Source organism: Paroedura picta, chromosome 3, assembly GCF_049243985.1.
Source record: "Paroedura picta isolate Pp20150507F chromosome 3, Ppicta_v3.0, whole genome shotgun sequence".
Taxonomy (NCBI): domain Eukaryota; kingdom Metazoa; phylum Chordata; class Lepidosauria; order Squamata; family Gekkonidae; genus Paroedura; species Paroedura picta.
In genome coordinates this window covers 27,262,420-27,280,758 of record NC_135371.1, presented here as the reverse complement: position 1 = coordinate 27,280,758, position 18,339 = coordinate 27,262,420, and the positions used below count along the sequence as shown (strand labels likewise).

Below are 18,339 nucleotides of genomic sequence, written 5' to 3'. Positions count from 1 at the left end.
AGTATGCTTAGGGCTGATCCTGCGTTGAGCACGGGGTTGGACTAGATGGCCTGTATGGCCCCTTTCAACTCTGATTCTATGATTGATTCTATGTAAGTATTTTAAACTTTTGTTTAATACCAGAGTCACCTCTAGTAAAAACATACTTTAACAAGTTTCAGTATTCTTCTCATGGCTTCGTTTGGAGTACTGTATTCAGTTCTGTGGCTTTTCAGTTTAAAGAGATGAATAAGAGGATAGAATAGAGGCTTATAAAATTACAAGTTGGAAGCCAGAATACTCACAAGGATCTTTTATGCATGGCAGCAGCTACCCTGCGCTGCCGCCGTGCCATTGCGGTGGAGCATTGTATGCATGGGGGCGGGGCATGCAGCCCCAGCGTAGCGTGTGTGTGCACTTTACACCGGGGCCAGGAGGGCCGGATCGCTGCCAGATGAAGCGGGATTTGGGGAGGGGCCGGGGGAGTGGGGGGGGCAGGCCCCCTTCACACACACTGGGGGGGGCAGGGGGTCGCCCTTGCTAGCTCCGTGGCTCCATGGAGCCTGCAAGGGCGTGCAGTGTCACTACAGGGACACCGCAGGTCAGGGCTGGGCGGGCTGACACGGCGCTGGCTATTATGCACATCACTGGCCCGCCTCATCCCCTGCTGGCCCCCGACGTACCCAGGAAGCTATGGAAGTTCCTGCGTTTGCTTAATGCGGGCCTTCCGTAGCCCTGGGCTGGGACGCAGCAGCACTGGTGGCGGTGGCAAGCATTATCGGGGATTTTCCCCGAAGCGCTGCCACCACCAGCGCGGGCATTATGGCCCGTGCATAATGGGCCAAGGGGAGCCCTTTCCACACTTAACTTACCACCCTCATTGATGCTGGACCAGCTGCAGCTTCTCATCTACCACTGAATAAGCACAGGTGTTGTTGGGCCTACTATAGCTCTCAATCATTTCCTTGTTGCCTCCAGACCCCACATAGCTCCTGGTCCTTGCTACCAAGCTTGTCACAGCTGCTCTGTGGCTCATAGCAACCTCCCCACCATCACTGCAACCAATGTTGGGTCTTGTGCCCCTCCCAGACTCTGCTGCCAAGCCCATCACTGTTTCCTTCCAATTTCTGCAGCTCCTGAACCACCCATCACCTCAGGCTCCATCATAGCTATTCAGATCAGTAAATATTAATGTAAATATAAAAATATCAAACTGCTTTCTCACCCAGCATCATTTCCTGTCTTGTCTGAAATCAGTTTCAATGTGTTCTCGTCTACCTGATCACCACACCCACCAATGGTTTATGATGGTATCTGGAGAATAAATTTCAGATTTCTTTTTTAGCATGTAGATGACAATTCATTCCAAAACTTCAGATGGCTTTATTCAAAGCCCTTGTATAAATGTTTTAGAAACATAGCAAAGGGCAAAGCTTCTTGAGGAATGTTACAGGGAAGTTCCCAGGGGGCTAATTCTGCCTCTGCAAAGGAAACTCTTTGCCAGCAGTTAGACAAGAAGGACCTAAAGAAACAATACCGGTTGACCATTAGAAAAGCAGCCAAGTTTTGGGAAGCACTGTCCTCATCTATTTGCCGCTGGAGATCAATGTAGCAATACTGACTCCAATCCCTAATTGTAAGGGTGCAAAAAAAGTTGGTGTCTCATCTAGGTGAGCCTGGAGTTACTCTGCTTCCTATCATCTATCTCCCCAAAAAAACAATTTTTATCAGCAATGAAAGGCATGGGCCTAGTCGGCAAGTTAAATCTTAAGGAACCTAATCAGTATCAGTCATAGTGACCAAGCAGAAGTGATCCAAAGAAAACACGAATGGATGCTTCTACATCGCCTTCTACTCAGGATCTGCAGTTAATTTAGCATGGAAGACTGAAGGGATCTGGGAGATTTTATCAGCAAAGAAACTGTTACAGCAGGCCAGGGGTGAGCCCTCCTCCTGAGGTGTCATAATAGATGTTAACAGCCTGTAAACCGCTCTGCTGGATGAGATGAAGCTGATGTCCTGACTCAGCGCAAAAGAGAAAGAAAAACAGACTTCACCACAGTTATTAGTGCTGGCATTGATGCTGCGTCTTGTCAGAGTCATGTCATGTTTTTCCTCAATGTTGCAAGTTTACATTCTTCTAGGATATGATAGGGCTACTTTTCTTCTGTAGCCACCGGGGAGCAATCCTTACTATCACTAAGGATTCAGCAGATTTGCTGTTGATACTCCCTAATCCTCTAGATAATGGAAATGTATAAGATTCACAGTTCTTAGAGGGTGGACCACTATAATGGGTTTTCCACCCTGTGTGGGTTGGATCAGCCTTCTTAAGACCTTCAGAAGCTAGTGGTATATCCATGACCCATATCATAATACCAGGCCTCCCAGTAGCTCACCAGTGTGCTTCCCAATGCAGAATGGTAACTCTAGTTAATATGTCCCATCCTCTGAGATTTATGGATCCCGATACTTCCTGAGATTTTAGGAGCCTCAGTGACATTTTGGTTAAACAGTTGGAATAAACGCTAGGCTATCTGGATCAGTTGACTGGGCTTGTCTTCTGCATCTCTCCCCCTTGCTCGGATAGATCGCTTGCTTGCTGAGATCTGGAGGAACTTGTTCATCTTAAGAGGTTTGAGAGATGAGTTGAGCATAGCTGGTTGAAGACTTGTGATGAACTGTGGAGAATTCCTATGAGGTAGTAACAAAGGTGAAGATGTGCTTTGCAGTCATTGCATCAGTTGAGTTCATGAGATCTTTTAAATATTGCATATGGCTTTTTAATACCTCTTTATATCTCCTTTGAGATAGCCTCAGGTGCCTGCTGTGAAGTTTTTGTTAGATTATTTGCAGATAAAAGGATGTGCTTGTTTGCTCTACCTTTTCAGGTTAAAAGTAGTTGCCTTACCTGAAGTGTTAGTTAGTTCAAAGATTTCCTACTTTGGCTTTCTTATTGTTAACAGGACTCAGAGCTAAAGGCTATCATATATAATCTTGACAATTGTTTCTCTTGGTTGATTAAGTTATGGTAAGACGAGTCAAGAGTCTCTCTGCTGAGGACTGTTAAGCACTACTTTGGTGAACTTTCTGGGGGTGGTGGTAATCTTCTCTATATAAATATGACAGGCAATTATACATTGTATGACTGGAAAGGTGGGCAATCAAGATGATTAGGGGGTTGGAGCACCTTTCCAGTGAGGAAACGTTCAGGACATACAAAAGAAAAGCTTTTCACACAAACCGGAATGTAGCGTTAGGGTAGGTTGTAACTATGAACATAGATATATTTAAAAGAAAATTCAGTGACCATGGCCACTGAAGGGATCCTCCATGTCCAGAAGTAGCAAACCTCTGAATAAGATTGCTGAGAGGAAGCAGTGCAGTAGAGCCCTGGCCTAGATGCCTTGTTTGTTCTCTATAGGGCTACTCTATGAAACAGGATGCTGGACTAGATGGACCACTACTCTGATACAGCAGGTTTTTGTTCTGTTATTTAAAGTTCAGAGTTGAATCTCTCAAATGGATTGATGGCTCAGTTGTAGAGTATGCTGGAATTTGCAGTTTCTCCAATTAAAAGAAAGACCTCTGCATAAAACCCTGGAGAGCTTCTGTCAGTCAGAGTACTGAATACTTTTCCTTGTTAGACCAGTGGACTGATTCCATATAAGGTGGCTTCATGTGGTCTAGACTAGAGCCCTTGAATGTCCAGATGTATATATTTGTGGCATCTTGAGTGCTGTCCATTAGTGTTAAGAGTGCCTGAGATTAGAATTTATCACCTGTATTTAGGATTATTAGAAATAGGTTACATGCAGTGCTGTTCTTTTTGCTACTTCTCAGTCCTGTGAGGTACTTATGGCTAGAAATGCTTCTTGTTAATTGCTGACAAAATGGTCCCACATTCTCAAGATGGTGAGAGAAAGGCCAACAAAAAATGGAATCAAGATGGCAGCTGGGCTGACAAATTCAAGTTAATTTTTTTTAATTGTTTGATGTGTTTTAAGTGGTATGTGCTCTTTTTTTCAAGGTTCAGAATCCCATTTGTCAAACTGATGTATATTCTGTACTGAATCATCATCAATTTAAGTTTCTGAAGAATTGCTTGTATCTTCAGTGTTTTGAAGTAGGTGGTATGATTAATTGAGCTCTAAATAATCAGTTTTGATGTTAATCATATTCTTACTGTTTACTGCAGCCTGTAATTGTGTCAAAGTTCCATTGACGTGAAGAGGAAGTTGAAAGCTTATGCACAGTTACATACAGAAGAGATCCTGGGGTATGCTTTTCTGAAAGTATAAAGAGGTTATTTTGATTTCACAGAATGAGGTTTTGAATGTTTGAACAGCTCTGAATTTCTTGCTAGTCTTCTTCTTTGCTCTGTGGCAAATCTAAACTTGAAATTAAGTGAAGTGTAATTGCGGAGTAACACACATCTCCTTTTTCTTGATGGCTTTAAAACAATTAGTCATAAAATTACAGATAAGGACAAAATTATTTCCTGGAAATCCTCATGCTCAACCATCTAACTAGCATCTAGCCATTTTTTTTAGTGATGTGGCATGTTACTTTATATTTTTTTCTCAGATAGAGGCAAGCTTATGAACTCAAATTACCTTTTTGTCCAAAAGTATCCTTAACGAAAACAATGGTGCTACTAATAATAATTTACATTTTTGTAATTGTGAATGATTATTTAATTTGTTAAATCTATGTTTTTCCTGATGAAAAATGATAAAAGTACAGACCTTGTTTACATGGGGTTTTTCTAGATGATTATAAAAATATCTGATAGTAATCAATTGGATTGTAAGCAGATACTTCCATAAGAATAAGACTTTAAGAGGTTTATAGAATGCAGCCTATGTTTTTTAGTGAATCTTCCATTTGTTTTAATGGAACTGGTTTTAGGATCCCTTACTTTTGGCAGACTTTCATACATACTAAGAACGTTGTGGTGTGTGAGTCCCTTCTTGAGGTACAGTGTTATGATGTGTGGCTACTCCTCTGAGAAAGGTTGTGTCATGTCATGATGCTGTTGTGTTATGGTGAGTTAGGGTTGTTATGCTTTTATTGTGTGTGTGTGTGTGTCCATTGTTTGATGCAAACTGTGGAATTAATTGTATGTCGTAAAGTTGTATTGGAAGATCAGTTTATATAGACGTTGAGAAGACTGGGTAGGTTTGATTTCAGGCAGACAAAATGTCAGGTGAGGATAACATACCTGATATTGTCAGAGTTGAACTAGCTGTTCACACACGTCATATCATATTTCTTGTTTTCCTGTATGTTGCATTGTTACCAATTTTCCGGTTTTCCCAGGCAGTGGCTTTTCTCCTTTGCAGTCAGATCTTTGCAAGGAGGCAGGAGGCGAGTGCTCCCCAGCAATAACCTTTGAAGAAAAACCCCAGACAATAAATTTCCATGGAGATGTCCTTGTCCAGCTGTAAGTGTTTGGGCTACTCCAAATTTAAGTGAGTAACTCCCCACCGGGGGTTCTTTAGGACAGTGGTCCCCAACCCGCGGCCCAGTGCCGGACCGCGAAGGCCATGGCGCCGGGCCGCGGATCCCTCTCCCCGCCTCCCCCCTGCAGTAAAAAACTTCCCAGGCCGCAAGCTTGCGGCCCGGGAAGCTTCTTACTGCGGGAGGGGGGGAGAGGGAATCAGGGCCGCGCCCGTGCATCGCGCATGTGCGGCCGAAATCCCGCATGCGCGGCACTTTCGCGCATGTGCGAAAGTTCCGCGCATGTGCGAAAGTTCCGCACATGTGCGAAAGTTCCGCGCATGTGCGATTTCGGCCACGCATGCGCAGCATGGGCAGGCGGGCAGTTGCCCTTCCGGTCCCCAGCCTCAAAAAGGTTGGGGACCACTGCTTTAGGATCAGGAAAAGTGGGGGGCAGGGTCCTCTCCTCCACCAATGCCTAACCCTTTTCAGCAAAATCTCAGCTTATCTGGTTGCTTAAGTTATATTCTTGAAGATGATGTGTGACTCAGATCAAAATGCTGAACCCAAAAACAACTGCTAAACAAACAGGGACTCTCACACCCCAGCCCTTCACAGCTGCAGCCTCCTCCTGCCCTGAAACTGCCCTGCAGGTCTGCGAGTTGTTTCCTCTGTTTTCTGGTTAGTTGTATGGCCACTGAACAGTTCTTCGCAGGAAAGAAGTAAATATAAGTGTCACAGTCTCTGCACCTAGTTAAATATATCTGTTGTGGTTCTTGACCATTGTCTTAGGGCCTGCTTAATTTGTCAGTAGCATTTCACTTACTATATTGTGCCATCTTGAACAGCAAGTTAGAATATGTAGGATGGTATTCTATGGGTTTCAAACGTTTCTGTGTGGAAGAATGCAGAAAGTAAAGGGAGGCATGAAAAGTTAGCATCCTGGGGGGGATTTGGCTCTCTATGTTAGACAGGGTGCCAGTGAAGATTGTAGATTCAGTGTCAATTTTGACAGTATTCTTTTATCTGCCCCATTCATGGAAATGAAGGTCTTTGTTATTGCTAGGAGTTCCTCTGTCATTTCTATAGGGCCAGGAATGTTCATCTATTTTTGGACGCAGTTAACCTGGCCACACTTAACTGTACTCCTGTAACTTTGATACAGGATTACTGTAACGTACTCTAGATCGAGTTGCCTGGGAGAATGACTCAGAAGCTGAAATGATTCTAGAATGCAGCAGCCCATCTGTTAACAGGTGTTAATCAGACTACCCCTCATATATAGCTGTAACATTACAGGCAACTGCACTGGCTCCCTGCCTTGGGGTCTAGTTCAGTGTCCCATTTTTGTCTTTTAAAGATCCCATTGTGGGTTCCTCATATTTCAAGATCCTCCTCTCCCCATATAAGCCTGAAAGGACTTACAAATCCTGACAAAGTTTGTTCTTTGAGGGAAAGTAAGCTCTGGGAGAGGGAGCTGCTTGTTGTTTGTCTGTGTGTGTGGCCTCATCCTTGTAGAATAGGCTGCCAGTTGAAACAAGGGCTGCCTCTTTTCTCATTCAGTTTAGATGCCAGTGTAAGACTATATTGTTTAGGTGGGCTCTTTCCTTTCCTGGTTTTTATTGTGTTCAGTTCTGTTAATGTTTTTAATATGTCAGGCTTCCGTGTTCTGTCTTCTTTCGATTAGAAAGGGGCGTGGTGTAAAGCCCCTTGAAAATGAAGGGGAAAAAACAGTTAGGTGAGCACAGGGAAGAACGATGGAAGTATGAGTTCAAGCAGTCTGAACATTTGTATGCTAATTAGGAGATAAATTGCCATTACAAATACCTTGTGAGTGAAAAGAGGTTTTCTCTTGTGTTCCATGCCTGTGCATTTCTAAATGGGGAAAAGTTAAAAGATAGATCTCTGAGTTACTCTTGAGTGACACCACCTTCTTGAAGTGCTAAGAAGGGCGGTAGTGTCCAGGTAATTATTTCTGATCACCACTGCATTTGATACATTAAATCGAGTGTGAAGCTTTGGGGTCTGATTTCCCTGAAAAACCTTGCTCTCCCTAGTAAGGCAGCAAAGGAACTGAAGACAGGGTGACTCCCACCAAGGAGACAGGAAGAAAAAGGTTGTTCCTGCATCCGTGGGAATCACTTAGCTGCTTTTGGTTATAGCGCATGCCTGCCTATTCTCAGTTTTAAGTTTGTCTTTTGATTCATAACTTAAATGAAAATACTTTCCAGTTTTGCTGCTTCCCTATTGTTACAGGTTTGTGATTGTGGAAGGTTGCAGACAGTAGTATTAAGAAGCAGTGCCAGTGGGAGTCTGGCACAGAGAGAACTGCTAAAGACAAGTTGAATGTATCATTTGTTTTAGATTTGCTCTGATTGACAGTCTCTCTGTTGCGAATGTCAGGCTTGCAGCCTTAGGAAAGAAGAATTTATTCTGAATAATTACAGTTGAATGAGACATCACTAACTCTGTTTTCTGTATTTAACAATTTACCAGTGTCCATTTGATGAAACAGTACAAGCAGCCTGGGTCAGTTAGCATAACACTTCAAAGTACAGACAGTGTGTGAGTTTCATGGCTTTCACTGGCCTCTTCAGCATGTTTTCATGTCCAGACTTTTAAAACTGTGCTTCTTCTGTAATACAGATTGTTAAACATGTTTTTAATTTCAGAGATGAGTATTGTGTGCTAGGCTCAAGTTCTCAAGCAGTCATGTTCAATCCTAAAGACAGAGACTTTCTCTAAAAGAAGTGATTGCAGAATTCCTAATTTTACATTTAACAATTATTCAGAAAGTAATTGGGCAGTATGAATGATAAAGTTTGTGAGAGAGTGCCGTTTTAAAATTGTGGACGTAACCCATTTGCTGGTTAACACCAGACATTCCTTGTTTGATGAAATACTTGTTTTACTAATGCTTCTGCTGCAGTGAGCCATTTGTTTTAATAAAGTCACTGACAATGAGTATCCCTTTTTTATTTCTTCTCACATCATAGGAAACCTAGGATAAATTCTCAGCTTGTTGCACAACAAGTTGCTCAGCAATATGCTACCCCACCACCTCCTAAAAAGGAGAAGAAAGAGAAGGTGGAAAAGCAGGAAGAAAAAAAGCCAGACAAAGAAAAAGAAATTAGTCAAAGTGTTATAAAGAAGAGTACCAACAAGAAGACTAAGTATGTTTCTGGGCCACCCGTCCAAATTAGAAATTCCCAACCTCTTAGCTTGTGCCCCTTTGCAAGTGATCTAATCTGATGTGCCCCCTCCCAATTTCCCTAGTTTAAAATCCCTACTAGGTGCCTCAAATACCCAGTGACTCCTTAGTTTCCCTTTGATCCCCAATACTTTCCTTCTCTCTTAACTGCCACCAATTCTTGATTCATGTGACTTGGCTCTTTCTTTGCTGCTGCATTCAACTTTAAATTTTTGTTGCTCTTTATCCTCCTCCCAGAGTAGCTGAGAGTGAAGAGGCACATTGATACTATGTAGGACCTTATTAGAAATTTCCCTTCTCCTAGCATTCCTGTGGTCTTATTGATGGGTGTGAGGGTTGTAATCATTACAAGGTTTTGTTTTCTTTGTTTTTTGGCTTTGTGTATGTGTATTAAACACACGCACAAGCACCCACCATGATATTAGTTATCCCAGTTTTCAGAAGTGATTTCCTTTAAAAGTGCAGCACCCTCCTAGTATTTGTTTTTCTCTTCTCTTTCAGACCAAAGTCAGATATTGTGAAAGATCCACCAAGTGAAGCAAACAGCATAAAGTCTGGGAATACAACAACAAAGACCAGTGATTCAAATCATACTTCAAGGTAATTTAATACAGATTTCCTGAGTATAGTCTTCCTGAATTAGCTTCTTGGTCTGACCGATTATCTCTGTACAGTATGAGAAGGCATTTTCTTCCAGGATAGCGATCTTGAGCATTTAACTTTTCCTTCCAGCCAATGAATTACTTAAGTCATGGAGTGTGTGGCAGGGTGGAGAACAAATACTGTCATTTTTCTACAGTACTTTCATTGTAATTAGGATTGATCTAAATTTACCAATTCAACTGCATAAGGCTTATGCTTATGATTCTCTGTTGGGCAATCAATAGAAGGAGAAGGAGAGTTAGTTTTTATATGCTGCTTTTCTCAACCCAAAGGAGTCTCAAAGCAGTTTACAGTCGCCTTCCCTTTCCTCTCCCCACAACAGACACTCTGTGAGGTGGGTGAGACTGAGAGAGCCCTGATATTGCTGCTCAGTCAGAACAGCTTTATCAGTGCTGTGGTGAGCCCAAGGTCACCCAGCTGGCTGCAGGTGGGGGAGTGCAGAATCGAACCCGGCTCGCCAGATTAGAAGTCCACACTCCTAACCACTACACCAAACTGGCAGCCTGGGCTTCATGTGTTCGTGTTAGGACTGCCAGCTTTGGGTTGGGAAATACCTGGAGATGTTGGAGGGTGGGACTGAGAGTGGGTGGGATTTGGGGAAGGGAGGGACCTCAGTAGACTATAATGCTATGGAGTCCACCCTTCAAAGCAGCCATTTTCTCCAGGGGAACTGATCTGGAGATGAGATATAAAACCAGGGGATCTCCAGGTCCCACCTGAGGACTGGCATCCCTAGTTCTTGGGTGTACCAGGTTATGGTCAGGTAGTCCTTCTATTCTTTCAAGGCCATCCTTCTTTTAGATTTCCTTCTGCAGCCTGTTTTGATGGCTCCAAAATGGAGAACGTGTTTCTGTGAGGGTTTTTTGCACTTCTATGCACTGTGCATGTATTTTGGATTCTGTTACTCAGATCAAACAGTAGTGTGCATGTGTTTATGTTTTGCTCCATTCCTCCCATTCAAGTGGGGGTCATGTAATATCAGTGGCTGGGGAGCCTCATTTTTACTTCGGGCAAACAACAAAATACCACTTCCCAGTCACCCTTGGTGACAGCTGTGCAATCAGTTGAGAGGATTAAGGACAATGAAAATCTTCCCCTGTCAAGAGAAAGCAGAACCTCCTTCTACAGCAACTCCCCCCACCTTCCCCAGCTTTTTCTTTGGTGCAAAAAATACAGTCTGAATTGTAGCAACTCCGTCATTGAGTTTACATTGTTTGAAGTTTGCAGCTGGTACATTGAGTTTTCCTGCCTCTAATTTGCTATGCAGGGCTATTGTTGCCGCTTACCTTAAATGCAAATCTACTATGCTGGCCATTGTATAGTAATAGGATGAAAATATTTTTAGTATTACGCAGCACTGGATGTTCCTTCTGTTTATAATCCTTGTAGAACTGCATACCTATCAAGTACCATAGGGCTTGAAGGAAAATAGAATTGTGTGCCTGGTTTGGACTGTAACTTTAGTTTATTTATGACAACTATGTTTTGTGATATCACATGTAGTGTTGTGCATACCCAGGTTACACCCCTCTCATCATCCTTCCCATGTGCTGATTGAAGAAAGAAAACAAAATAAAACAACAACCCCACGAGGACATTTAAATGCAGCATTTAAGCAAAAAAAAAAAAGAATTTTGGGATATCTAGGAGCATGGTAAAAGAGTAGACCTGAAGGTTAGAGAAGCAAAGCAATTTGGGTAGTTCTCTAACAAACAGGATGTGATACAGGGACCAATTAAGACACAAAATTGTCTCCCTTGTGGGTTTTTGTGTTGTAGGCTGGGTAAGCATTTCCAAGCCCACAGGATTGGATTGAAAAAAAGTGCCTCTACACTGCTGATAATGGACATGTAGGTTTTAAAGCCAGTGACCAAAGCATTGCTGTCTTGCAGTGAAGCATTAGTCAGATCTACCACTATTTCTTGGACTGGGGTGGTGAGAAGGCCAATTCTGTGGCCTGCAGATCAGCCAGTGTTGTACAAAAATGCCTTTAAATTGACCTTCTTGGCATGCCTACAAAAATAAGCCCTCTTCATATAGCATTACTGGTTCCAGCTACATTAACTCTTGTACATCAAAGCTAGCTCACTGTTCAAAGTTTGGCCTTGGAAGTACAACCCTTTAATCTTGTGGAATGAATGCTTTAGCTCTTCTTATTTTTTTTTAACAGCCATTTGTTTTCTTGAGATCTTCTTTGTTGCTCTGCTTCAGTTCTTTGGGAGCATCAGCAGGGAATTTTGAGGCTCCCAGGTAGTGAACTGATTTGGCTCTCTCCGCTGTCCAGAGCTGGTGTGGCTAAAGAACCTCAGATGGTTGCAGGCACTCATGGGAGTGGCAGTCTGTGCTTTATTTGCTGGCTTGATGACTGCACAGAAGCATGATGCAAAACACGCAGAGGGTTCTGGATTTGAAAACAAAATACCACTTTTATTGGTCTACTTCTGCATCCTGCATGAATTTCTTTGGCTTCTTTTCAGTAGCCATAACCAGAAGAGACTGTTTGAACAGGTTTCTGCCTGGGCTGCTTTGGGCTACTTCTTCCTTTAAATTGTCAGCCGTTGCAAAAAAGTCACCAAGTTGTGCTGGTGCTTGTGGTGTTTGAATGGCAGAGATCTCCTGTGCAGATGACAGTGCCTCTTTCAGATTTTTTTTTTTTTTGGTGGCTTAGCATTGCAAAGTCACAGCTTTGGGGCACACAAGAAGATGACGAATTCCAAGTATGAAATTCTTTAATCCAGGAAGGAACCTTGAGGCTTTCTCGATACTTGTGTAGTTCTGTCTTTACTGTTATTTGTGGCTGGGTGCAGTCGAGGATAAATTCCTACCTCTGCAAGCCTCCAATAATTTATTCCTCAGCCACACGTAGGTTCTGGAGGGTGAACATGCTGATGGGCTTAGCATTTTGAAAAGAGCAAAAAGGTCAGTTGGAGGGGAAGGAAAGAACAGTCATGTTGTTCAGTATGCATTTGTTTATCATTGGCCTGGTCCTCGATTCCCTTTAGAAGGGATCCTTGTAAGCTAGCTAAGAAAAATGTCATAACAGAAGCCTCATCTGTTGTTTATAAAGGGTCTCTCTTTCTCTCTCTTTTTAAAATTTAAGGCCCAGACTGAAAAATGTGGACAGAAGTACCGCCCAGCAGCTGGCAGTCACAGTGGGAAATGTCACAGTAATTATCACAGACTTTAAAGAAAAGACTCGCTCTTCTTCCACATCATCATCCACAGTGACCTCCAGTGCAGGATCAGAACAGCAGAATCAGAGCAGCTCGGGATCCGAGAGCACAGACAAGGGTTCGTCCCGCTCCTCTACGCCAAAGGGCGACATGTCCGCAGTCAATGACGAATCTTTCTGAAATTGCACATGGAATTGTGGGAAACTTATGAAATCAGGGTATGAAATTCAAATACTCCACTTGTCCACTAGGCTGTAGTCCTCCAGGGAAAGCTCCAGTGCCACTCCCATCTCTTCTGCCTCTTCTTGAGATTGGACATGTTTTTTGGACATCACCTTTTAACAGATGGCACCAGGATCATTGGTACTGGCTGTGGGCATCTGGCCAGCAAGGAATTTCGCACCCTGACAATAACTTTTTGACACTTATGTATTCCATTGTTTTATATGATTTTCCTAACAATCATTTATAATTGGATGTGCTCTACTTTTTTATAAATCTGCCGTGCACAGTTTTTTCCTTGAACATTGCAACCTTTTTGCTTGTTTTTGGGGTATGAGGAAATGTGAGGTAAGTGGGAGGGAGAGGGCTGTAGGAGAGTTCTTTATTTATTGCATCCACAAACTCCATCCTTGTTTTTTTGTCCAGCATATCCTGTTCTGACTTCAGTTCCCCTTCTTCTTCCAGTTATACTGTGTACTATCAGTTTTGATATAAATTATATATAAATATATAAATATATATATATATATATAAATAAAAATATATATATAGGGTTATTTGAAACCAATACATGGAAACGCTGGTGCTTGAAACACTGTGAAGCGAAACAATTTAAGATCTGGGACAGTGAGTGCCCTTTGGAAAAAGCTGAAACAGGACCGGATCTCATAAATGAACAGAGTGTTCCTGAAGGTTCAAACCGAAACAGGACCTGGCTTCCTTCTTGTGCTTTGGCTGAAGAGTACTGGACAAAGATAGACGTCTATTTTCTTATTTTCTGTTCTGTTTTTGAAATCTAAAAGGTGCTCCAAGTCACTTGCATTCCTAGTAGAATACCTGAAAACAATAAATCTCCAGCCTTGCCCTATGGCAGTGTACACGTTTGAATGGCCGTGAGCCATGCTTGTTTCAGAATGCCTAGTATTAATGTACAGGATGACCCACTAACATTGCCTAGTTTTGCATAACCTGCCTCACATTAGTATGGTGTTCTGTACCTTTATCCAGATCTGTATTGGTTATGGGGGTAACATTTTGATATTTGTGTGGGGAAGGAGGTATTGTCAGGTTTTACAGTTTAGAGCAAAAGGTGCCGGCTGCTCTCCACCCAGCTAATATAACAAATCTGCTACATGATCTGAGGTCTTATGGCTTGTTCTTCATGCAGATCTTTCACGTCTGTCTTTATGCTGTTTTGTTTTTAATTAATTCATTGTGTATCCGCAGAATGATCTTAAAAAAAAAACAGCCTGTCACCCAGTGACATGTTGGGATTACTGGTGTTTAGGCATGTCTAGATAATCCTGCCATGTGAGATGAAGTTGTGAAGTACTTTTTCATACTGGTAAGGGAGCTACTGGATGATGAGTAATTTTTATTCTTGCTGGACAGATGTTTTGATGTCGACTTCCTTCCAGCCCCGTTAAGAGTTGTATTTCAGTTTTAACTAGCTTGTGTGGTACCCTTCTTAAAACACTAGAACGAAGAGATGGAACACTGTTTTGTTTTAAGACACAACAAACTTCGAGTTCTCATTGCGTGTGCTTTTTTTTTTTTTTTTTAGGCGACCCAGAGTGCTTTGCTGTAATTTCAGCAACCTTTTCTCCCATTTCTGTCACAACGGATACTGTGTGAGCGTTAACGCTCAAAGGGCCACTTTGCCAGAACTTGGTGCTAGACAGTTCCTATACTAATGACTTGCTTGAAAAATATAAATTATTTCTGTTGTGTGGAGGCAATGAAATGGTTGCATTTTATCAGCTCAGTTATAACTGGCAGACACAAGCTCCTTCCGCATCGATTTTACGTTTCAGCCTATGCTTAACTGAATAAACCAACTCTGCTCAGAGCAGTGGAGAAGCAGAGCCGTGCCTTTGCAGCTGCAGTTTGATTCTGAACATGGTGCGTTCCTTATTAAATTGTTCTTGTATCTAATTTTTTTTTGTTGTTCTTTGAAATCCTGTTATTAAAGTATTTATTGAAAAAGAAAAAAAGAACCAAAGGAAAACCAGATGATTCTCATAAGTTCCTGAAACAATATTATCTGTAGTTTTTAGTAGTCCACATTGGTCCACCTTTTTAACATTGATACGATATTGTAAAGGCATTCCTTTTCCAAGTTTTACTATTCCTTTAAAGGATCTCAGGGAGGGTAAATTGGTCAGCCATATTTATTTTTTTGGAGAAAATTTTTAATTTTTAAAGAGATGTTTGAACTTAGTCCCAGATGTGTGTATTTTGCACAGTTTTTTAAATGAAATGAACCAGAATGAATTAGGCCTGTTTGCATTTGGGCGCTTTCCAGCAGAGCTGTGCTGTGGGCGAGGGAAGTGCACCTGCGTAGTCAAAGGGTGCCTTCTGCAGTTCTCGAGAACAAGGCCTTGGTGCAGGGGGGGAAACAGAGTGTGGGTATGCTGAGAAAATTACACGGCAAACATCACCCACCCAGCACTGTTGCCCTGCCTCTTCCACCCGTCTTTGTGTGGGCTGCCATTCAAACGCTGCACAGCAGCTCAGGTGGGTTGTTGCGCCCAGTGAACTACTGGGATGCGCCCAGTGAAACATGCCCCTTAGATTAGGTGGTAAAAGCTTTAAAGGTAATGAGCTACTCATTGGCTTACCAATTCAGTGGAATCCTCTTTGGGTTTTCTTTTCTTTTTCTTAACGTGTGCCTCTGTGATATGTTAGCTTGTTAGGTGAAAAGTATGCAAATCTATCTTTGGCACAAGTGAACTGACTGAAGCTGCATTTGGTTGAAATTGTCAGCTAAGCATTCAAACTTTCTTGGGCCGCATTTTTAGCTGTTGCGTTGTCAATCTGCTTTTCTACTTACCCCCTGTGATGGACGATACCCTTAAAAAGCAGCATGTTGTCTTAAAATGGAATTCCCCTTCACCTGTCTACATTTCAGTTTGCCATACGGTAGTTGGAGAGCATGTTTTAAATACTAGCGTAGAGGAAGGGCCAGAGACGCTTGGTAGCCAGTGACACAGTGAGCAGGCGAGGAAAAAGCACAGTGTTAACATTTTGCAAGTTTCAATTTTTACACTTCACATACACACATGTGCGTGCACACCCATACACACAACAGCTTGCCTGACTTGCTCAGTTGGACATAGTCACGCAAAGGGAACAGTGAAAAGCATTTAAGTTTAGCAATTTTAATTGAAAGCATTTCACTTGCTTTAAAAAACCTCCAGATTTTAAAATTGATCAGTAGGTATGTTCATTGAGAGACACTTCCACCTGCCTTATCAATACCAGTCTACTTTCTAAACAACAGTAAACGTAAATTATTGAAGATTTATTAATTGCTGACTATAATAACCTTTGCTTGTATGTAACCGGGGAAAAATGATTTAAGAGCCAACATTTAGAATATGACAATGGAGCTGAACAGTTTTTAATGCGCAAGCAGTTCTGTTCTTGTGTATGACTTGTAACCTTAATTTACTGTGTAAAGATGGTTACATTATTTCTTTAGCTTTGTTTGTTTGGAGACCAATAGAGAATGCTTGTTTAAGTATGTCAAGACATAATTTTATCTTGTGGATTTTTATGTTAATGTATTATACGAGCTATATTTTTCATTTGCCCAGAAAGACAGCTTGTATAACGCTTTTGGAAGTTTTCTGCTCTGTAAAGTCTTTAGAGCTGACAGTCCTGTTAGGTTTGTTTTTAATCTTCATGCTAAAAGTGTCAATGGTGGTTTTGTGAACTGGTCAGAAAAATTCACAGGTCTTAAATGTTTTCGGGAAATTTATATTGGACACTGCTCTTTGTCTAGCAAATAAAAGATGTTAATATATTCCTGTTACCGGCATGTGCACGACTGTTATTAGAAGCCACTTTATCATTTTCCTGCTTTAAATAGAAATGTCTATTTATGAATTCTGCTTGTAGTTTTTTCACAAATAAAATAGTAACGTTTAATTAAAGCTGAATTTCTATTCTTTGGTGTTTAACATTAGTGATGAGGGAAGGGATAGTCGTTTTTTGAGATAGCATTTTTCAAGGTAACTTTTATAGTGGGGTGTATATGTGAGCTTGTATGGTCACTAGTATTTCAAATAAGCAAGTTCACATACTCTTTTTTTTGGTTCTTGCTTTGCTTTAAATTACTGGAGTTAAATGTTAAGGACTTTGGAGTAAAATTTTCCTAATTTTACAGCTGCAGAAATCTGACTCTTAAGTAGAATGTTTAGCATGCATCTGGCAAAGCATGACTTGGCTAATGAAAGCTTATGCCGCAATAAATTTTTTTCAAGAGAGAAGTTGTTTAGGCCCCACAAGATTTAACACAATTACCCTCTTATTTTAAGACTTGTAACAAGCAAAATCCATTGTGGGATTCAGCTTGAAAATAAAATGAGAACAAAACTTGCTAACTGTGTAGGACTTTCTAGATGCCACCATTTTGTTTTGTTTTTGTTTTTAAATGGAACATCATTCAGTAATGGGCATGCTATGGCGGGTAGTCAACTTTTCTCTGTGGCACAGGGCAAAATCCTTACATTGCAATCTTAAACCAAACTGCACCCTTTCAAGTCCTTGTGGGTTTACAAAAGTGTAAGCTCTGTTTAAGAATACACTGAGCACTTGTACACTGAGTTTCAAAGACTTGGCATAGTTTGATATGGATCACTGAAAACATTTTAAGATGCTATGCAGTAAACTCTTTCATACTTTGAAATACTATTTTGTGATTCTGTTATTTAGATTAAAAACAACCTTGATTTTTCTGCTGTTTTAGTGTTTTGAAACTAATGTAAACGCAAGCAGTTTCGAGTTGGGTAGAACACTTGTGATTGTAGGAGTCGAGTAAGAAGAGTTTTTAAGTTTTTAGAAGCGAGGCAGGCTTTTGCATAATGGCTCCCTACACACCTGGTACCTGGGACAGATTCCATCTCCATCTTTGTGCTAGAAGACGCAAACCGATGAGGCTCAGCAGAGGACAACTTTGCATCAAACAATGGCAGTTGGGTAGAAATGTACCAGATGTAAAGTTTTACTTGCTAATCAGCAGGACAATTCAGATAATAAAGTTGGCAATGCTCACTGGTTTCCAAGGAAGAGTGCTTGCACTCAAGAGCTCACGCCTTGAATAAATCTTTGTTGGTCTTACTGGACACTGGTGCTACTGGACTCTGATTTTATTGGTTTCCTAAGTGTTTGATAACATGGACAATGTGGGAAATTAATGCTTGGTTGTGTCTATCCAACCTGAACTTCCATGTCATTTTAAGAATAGAAGGATGGCCGAACACACCTGGACTTCTTGCTCAGTAACTTCAGTTTCTGTGAACAGCCATTTTTCAAAAGATGATGAGTATTCTTGGCAAGTGAAACATTTAAGAAATAGGACTGTCCTATCTAGCTAGGCTTTGGCATTCATTTCTAGGAAAAAGGGACAGTTTATACCAGATTATGAACCTTTTTTTGGCAGGGATTATAAAGCTTAAGCTAAAATATCCATAAAGCTACTAAACAAAAATTCTTTTTTGGCTTAGTAACTGAAGTGCGCAGAAATCACTTTCAAAAGTGCTGTAGAGGCATAAGGAGTAACACAAGGCATTATATTCTTTAATCTCTCTTGGAAGGTTGTCAAAATGCTTGTTCCAAAAATAAGGAAGTAGCTATTCCTTTTGG

General features: G+C 41.4%; 1 protein-coding gene across 2 annotated transcripts in view; it reads left to right on the top strand.

Annotated features, from left to right (window-relative positions):
• RYBP (RING1 and YY1 binding protein) overlaps positions 1–16,628 on the top strand; it is a 53,327-nt gene extending 36,699 nt beyond the window's left edge. Inside the window, exons 1-4 of one of the 2 annotated variants that reach the window (XM_077325188.1) lie at positions 5,828–7,986; positions 8,418–8,594; positions 9,134–9,232; positions 12,396–16,628. In XM_077325188.1, the coding sequence (XP_077181303.1) occupies positions 7,928–7,986; positions 8,418–8,594; positions 9,134–9,232; positions 12,396–12,648 (588 nt within the window). In that variant the 5' untranslated portion in view covers positions 5,828–7,927 and the 3' untranslated portion in view covers positions 12,649–16,628. Of the gene's footprint in view, positions 1–5,827; positions 7,987–8,417; positions 8,595–9,133; positions 9,233–12,395 lie in introns of those variants that run through there. The other variant, XM_077325187.1, reaches the window with a different exon arrangement.
• Positions 16,629–18,339: the final 1,711 nt, after the last annotated feature.